Below are 6,979 nucleotides of genomic sequence, written 5' to 3' on the forward strand. Positions count from 1 at the left end.
TACAATATGTGTACACTTGAATAAACAATAATCAAATGCAGATAGATTTATTTAACAATATGTTAGGAGAAGTTACAGTTATACAGTCTTACAGTTACAACCGGCCCTTTGAGGGCGACCATGATGCTGATGTGGCCCAGAGTGGAAATGAGTTTGACACCCCTGCCATACATCATCAAACTGAATGCTTTGGCTTTTGTTTGGCTGTTGTACTTTATTACCTGGAGAAATGAATGGCCTTCTGACCAGCCACACTGAAATAGAAGCTGGTGGTGTGTTTCATCTCATCGGTGTGTCCTGTTTCCTCTATCCAGTGACCAATCGGATGGCAGTTGTTACGTGAATCTGGGGGGTTGACCCCTCACGATTTTAATTCGATAATAAAAAATTGAAAAATTAATTAATTCATTTTTTTTTTTTTTTTTAATTTTATTTCTATTTGGGTTATTAAAACTAGATTCCTTATGTAAATGTTTTCAATTCATCTGGAAATAATTAGTAATAAGCAAATAGGAGGCCTTTCATGTGAAACGCATAAAAGATTGAGCAGAGTTATCTTCGTACCAACATTGATGCCCAGAAGGCAGAAGTTTCTGCCGGCAGTGTATCAACCCTTGCGATACACCAGAGGGACCCAGACTCCACGTGACCCGTGCCCGGCGGAGCTGGTCCCTCCCTGTATGAACCCCTGGTGCCGTAAGATTTGGCTAGAAGGAGAGGATACGTTTTAATCCGTTCCCTATATGATTTTCACACCTGACCGTGCGGGAGATATTGGGGAAAAAGGGTTCCCGAATTCTTCTCCCTGTTTTGCCTCGCGCACTGCTTTACTCTAAGATTGATCTTCACCGGGTTCTAATATTGTACCGAATATTCTGTTAATGGCTGACCACCAGCCCGGTCGAAGGCTGGCTTGCTGTCTTATCTGAATCGATCCGCAGTAACTCACATGGACAGTGTAGTCTGTCGCTCCGACTATCATTTGGTTTTATAAGAGTCCAGTATTTACTTGTCTCTTTTATTTATTTTGGTTTTAGATTTTTCTTAATCCTTTCGTAATTGATAAGATCCTGCTTGAGAGCCCAAACAGATATAAAGCTCTTTCAAACGCAAGCCGGTCTCTCCCGGGTGACTTCTCTTAAACTAGAGCGAAAATAATTTGAATAAGTATCAAGTGTGGTTTGGAGCATGTAAAGAATGCCATCAGTAATGTACCGAGCTGGATCAAAAACAACTTACCTCAGGGGCTGAAGGGGATCTGCTGAGGCGTAACCCCTCTCCAGGGCTGGCTTCTCAAGAAAATATGAAGAAAAGGATTTGGTCGAAGAAACTAATTCGTTATTTATTTATTTGCATTGAAATCAAAGTATAATCTCTTGGTCCAAAATACAGAGAAAAAATCGTTAACTGAAAAATATAAGAAAAATCACTTAAGTATTCAAAAACCCCTTCAGAGTATTTTACAGACAAAGGATCTTTAAAAGCACTGACTCAGCCAGCAGACGGGCTGGCTGTGTAGCCTACGGAGGAAAAAGTTAATGATTCACCCAGCGCAGGACTGGACAGAGTGAGCTTTCTCTCCTGTCTCGACTTCAAAAAATCTTCTAAGTATTCTTAAAAACTCTGACTCTCAAAGTCCGGAGATTCTGCAAAAAAGTTAAAGTTCTCCTCCGTGCAGGCAGAAGCCCGCACGGAGAAGCCTGCACTGCTCCGCACAGCTCCTCACAACTCCTCCGATGCTTCTTCCAACTCCAAACTCAGAACTCCCTTGCTGTTTCAAAACTGCCCCTATTTATACTAGTCCGGGGCTCAGATCTCTGACTTCAAAGGATTCCTACAAAACCCTTACTCCAGCGTAATCTTTGAAAGCCGGGTCTGCCTTTGTTTTTATATGACCCCGTCAGCATTTCCCGTGACTTCACTGTCAAGGGTAAGTTTATTTATATCTACCCCCAGGCTAAACTAATGACCTTAACGCCCTACCAGCTTCCTAGAACTGCTGACTCGGTCTTTTTGACTTTGTCTGGAAGTTCCCTATTTTTTCCGGCCGCCTTGGTGGCGCCTCAGTCTTCCCCCTCTGCTTGAGCTTCGGGCTTCCCCTTGCCCTCTCATGAACCGAGAAGCATGCCTGGGGGTGTGTATGGGTGTGTGTGTGTGTATAGGTGAATGAGTGTGCGCCCACCCGTACACATCAGTGCAACAGGGGTTTTGGACAACAGAAGCCTGTCTGTCTACCCGGTGCAATCTTATAAGAGCCTCAGAGTCATATGCCTGATCTAACCACGGCTTTGTCGGTAGAGACATCACGATTTCGCAAAACCTCCACCGTGTTCAACACAGTACACTCCATCCACCATGTTCGTCTCATCATATGAACAACATCTGTCATGGCTCGGACCGCTACCTGGTGACAAAGAGGGGACAGCCTTTCAGCAGGTTAGCAGGCAACATATACTGTGTTGCGTTAAACAGGTAAACAACTGATTAAGCGTCCTAAACAAGGAGGAAATAGGTCTAATAATAACAACCAGTGGTGGAGAGTAACAAAGTACTTTTACTTTTGAGGTACTTGTAATTGTATTGAGTCTTATCTCTTTCTGCTACTGAAGACTTTCACTCCACGAAAGTTCAGAGGGAAATTGTACTGCACTACAGTACATGAATCTGATATATTTAAATTAAATAGAAATCACTTATAGAAGAAGCTTATACAATATGATGGGTTTTTACAAACAACCCAACAGTATATAACATATAATAAGCTCCAGCTCAACCAGCTACAACATTGTAACAGTAATATAATATGATTAACACTGAATGGGGCCTTTTGGCATTCTGAGTCCATTTACTGTTGCGGATAATACCTTTGTACAGTTAAATTACATACATTACACTGAGGTATAATTTTGAATGCAGCAACATTAAATGTGAGATTATATTGTAACACTGGGGAATGCTGCTAAAACTTGGTAAAAACACTTTTATTGTATGCACTGAAATCCACGAGCCACTGAGCGTTTGATAAATAACAAGTGTCACTTCACCGCCATCATGTGGCAGGAAGGATGGATTACACAATGTGAACCAAACATGGCGGAGTTATTTTCGTCTTTTGCCTGAAACGTTACTTCCGATGGGAATTACATTAAATCGATGTGACGTCTCAAAAACTATTTCCTTTTGCACGCGGCTGAATCTCTGGCACAGCACCAGAGTATTGATGCATGTATACCTTCCAAGATACAAGTGCCGCGGACTCTTTTGACGAACTTGAACCACAGGGTGTCTTTGAAGGGCTCTGCCAGCTGCACGTCGCCGATCCACAGACACGGTTCATGTGTTGACAGCAGGAGCTTCTGTGAGGCTCTCATCTGAACCGCTCCGCGCGGGTCCCAGTTGCCCATTTCCTCACGCGAGCCCAAAATATAAACCTTTACATCCGAAGACTCCGGAGTGAGAATGACACCGAACCTGAATAACATTGCTGCCACCTTAACCAAATGATGTGTCCTCAATCGTTTAGTATGGCGGGCTTGGGTTATTATAGTCTATATCAGGGATTCCCAAAGTGGGGTGCGCGAGCTGCCTCTAGGGGGTGCACGAGAGGAAAAGTGTAATGGCGGTCTGATGGTGCAATAATATTAAATATAAAAAAAAAATGTAATTTTAATTTAAAAACTATCAGGTGGGACATCTGAAGCTATCGGTCGTAAAAGAGGAGAGGGACAGAGAGAGAGAGAGGAATCGGAGGCGAGGGGAACGGAGAGGTGCTTTGGGGAGAGACCGGGAGAAGAAATCGAGTCAGAGTCAGAGGAAGATGAGACGGAGGAGACCGAAAAGGAGGAAGGGATAGCACAGACAAATCGGGAGCACATCGGCCCATCGCGGAGTCAAGGTGAAAAAAGAGGAAACGAGAGTGAGCATCAGACTGGGAAAAAAAGAGGAAATATGATGAAAAGTATCTGTGTCTGGGCTTCACTTGGATTGGCAACGCAGATTCCCCAAAGCCACAGTGCGTGGTGTGCAGTGAGGTTCTGGCTAACAGTCTGAAGCTCTTATTTACGTCGCCACCTGAACACCAAGCATGCCAGTGCAAGTCAAAAGCCCCTTACATTCTTTATATCCAAATTGGAGGAGTTACAAAACAGCCAAAAACAACTGGAGTCTCATTCATGTGTTGGGTCTATAAATGACGCACTACGGGCTTCATATCTGGTTACAGAATAGCGAGAAAGGGGCTACCGCACACAATCGCCGAAGATGTGTGCTTGCCAGCTGCCAGAGAGATGGTGGAATGTATGATTGGGGAGAAAGAAGCAAAAAAGTTGGACATGATCCCGGTGTCCTGTGTGAGAACACTTGACCTTACTGTACAAACAACTCTGAACAAACTGAATCAACAGGGGCAGTGCAGAACAGCCAGCACCTCAGAGCTCACGCTGTCTGTTGTCATAACCCGGCTCCTAGGCCATGACAAATACGCCAGACACAACAAATGATGGGAATATCAAATGTTTATTTAACTAAATAAAGAAATAGTTAAAGACCTGAAAAGACCTCTGGCACCACTCTGGAACTCTCGTGTGACACAGAATCGATTGGGCAGCATGTGACCACTGGTGCGGGATGAGTGTCCATCCAAACTCGGCTACTAGCCAAGCCGTTGCCCAAAATCAAATGTATACCCTCAATAGGCAACGCCGGACGCACACCAACCGCTACCTCACCCTTAACCAGCTCACAGTCAAGCACCATCTTGTGATTACACATCAGAGCTGACTAAAATGACATGTGGTTTAGGGCCAAAATACATCTCTGATCTGCTGCTACCTTATGAACCATCCTGACATGATCCCGGTGTCCAACAACACTGTGTCGCGCCGCATCGATGCTTTGTCCGAAGACATCCTGGCTACATTAGTCGCTCATTGATTGTAAATGAAATGTGATAATCTGCCTCTGAGCCTGTGCGTGTGTCCTCGCATCCGTATTGCTCTTTAAAAGTTGCTCATTTGTTCGGTTTGTGTTCACACTGCAACATTTAACAGCGGACTAAATCTTGTAAACAAATGCCACCGGGAGCAAACTGTTCTCTCATTGGTCCGATTCTTATGCGGCTATGAAGGCTTAAAAGGCTCTGTTGCTTCTTTTTTTGTTTTTTTTATTAAGGGGGGGGGGGGGGGTGCGCGAACCCGGTCGGGATGTAGAAGGGGGTGCGCGGCCTAAAAAGTTTGGGAACCGCTGCCTTAGACAATCCTTTTTTCTACGTCAGTTACAGGGGCGTAAGTATAGGCCGTGCAAGCAGCGCATGGGGAGGAAGGTCCAAGAAGGGTCACTACAACAATGTGTTACACAGGAATGGGCAGTTGTTGGTGGGTTAGTCTATCCCCGAGATGTTTTGACAGGAAAAAAATAAAACCAAACTGTTTTTTTATTGGCTTTTATATTTTTATTTAAGTTTCAGAAACGCTTAATATTTATGTGTTTGAGCCTGAAGCTGCGCGACAGTCAGGAGTGAGTTTCCGGCACTTTTTGTGCAGCTCAACAACGCTAAGCATGTGCACGCACACACACACACACACACACTAGTCACACTCCTTTTCACTTTCTGCCCTATGTGCTGGAAAAATAAATAGCGGCAGTGTTGTTTTACTCAATTGTAGGGTTAAACTCATGTTTGACTTCCATACTTAAATACTTCACTCAGTTGCTTCCAGTCTCTAACACATTTGACCAAATCAGAAAATCTGTATATTTTTGAGAACAACTAAATATCTTTATTCAAATATATATTCTATGTATATATATTTATACACCCACCTTGAAAATAAAGATACAGCAGTCAAGTCAATTAACCTTTTCCTAAGCCCCGCCCCTCACATATACTGCTACAAGCTGTCAGAGCTACGTTCCCATAGAGCCCACACTGTAACTAACTGCACTCCCTGAATGAATACTATCTAATTTATGGAAAAACTTAAAAAAGTGATTTGAGAGAGATGCAGACAGAAGGGTCAACAACATGCGTTTGAAGGTTATATCCAGGATGTCAAACAGGTTAAAAAGATAAAGCTACAGATCAGTGTTGTTGGGATCTGACTATATGGCTTCGACATGTGCTGTGGAACAAAGAGTCACATCCTGAGAATGAAGAAATCTGAAACCACTGCGAGAGAGCCCATGGAGCGGAGCCAGATAGTTGTTGGACCCTCGTCAGACCTGGCCAACGCTGCGCTATGATTGGCCAGTGTGCATATGAGGGGCGGGACTTAGTGTGAATTCTGTCTCTGTGTCCTGTGTGAGAACACTTGACCTTACTGTACAAACAACTCTGAACAAACTGAATCAACAGGGGCAGTGCAGAACAGCCAGCACCTCAGAGCTCACGCTGTCTGTTGTCATAACCCGGCTCCTAGGCCATGACAAATACGCCAGACACAACAAATGATGGGAATATCAAATGTTTATTTAACTAAATAAAGAAATAGTTAAAGACCTGAAAAGACCTCTGGCACCACTCTGGAACTCTCGTGTGACACAGAATCGATTGGGCAGCATGTGACCACTGGTGCGGGATGAGTGTCCATCCAAACTCGGCTACTAGCCAAGCCGTTGCCCAAAATCAAATGTATACCCTCAATAGGCAACGCCGGACGCACACCAACCGCTACCTCACCCTTAACCAGCTCACAGTCAAGCACCATCTTGTGATTACACATCAGAGCTGACTAAAATTACATGTGGTTTAGGGCCAAAATACATCTCTGATCTGCTGCTACCTTATGAACCATCCTGACATGATCCCGGTGTCCAACAACACTGTGTCGCGCCGCATCGATGCTTTGTCCGAAGACATCCTGGCTACATTAGTCGCTCATTGATTGTAAATGAAATGTGATAATCTGCCTCTGAGCCTGTGCGTGTGTCCTCGCATCCGTATTGCTCTTTAAAAGTGACGCCTTGTGTAACTGAAAGTTAT

The 6,979-nt window shown here is 44.1% G+C and overlaps 1 protein-coding gene across 1 annotated transcript; it reads right to left on the reverse strand.

The window, feature by feature from the left end:
- Positions 1–217: 217 nt before the first annotated feature.
- Positions 218–3,541, reverse strand: LOC306793536 (laforin-like; the record flags this gene model as incomplete). Its single annotated transcript, XM_079291179.1, has 3 exons — positions 3,233–3,541; positions 2,321–2,404; positions 218–345 (listed from the first exon to the last, which is right to left on the reverse strand). Exons 1-3 carry the CDS (start codon positions 3,480–3,482, stop codon positions 218–220), a joined length of 462 nt encoding a protein of 153 aa, XP_079147305.1. The 5' UTR covers positions 3,483–3,541.
- Between the last annotated feature and the right edge of the window lie 3,438 nt (positions 3,542–6,979).

Source organism: Melanostigma gelatinosum, assembly GCF_949748355.1.
Source record: "Melanostigma gelatinosum genome assembly, chromosome: 19".
NCBI lineage: Eukaryota > Metazoa > Chordata > Actinopteri > Perciformes > Zoarcidae > Melanostigma > Melanostigma gelatinosum.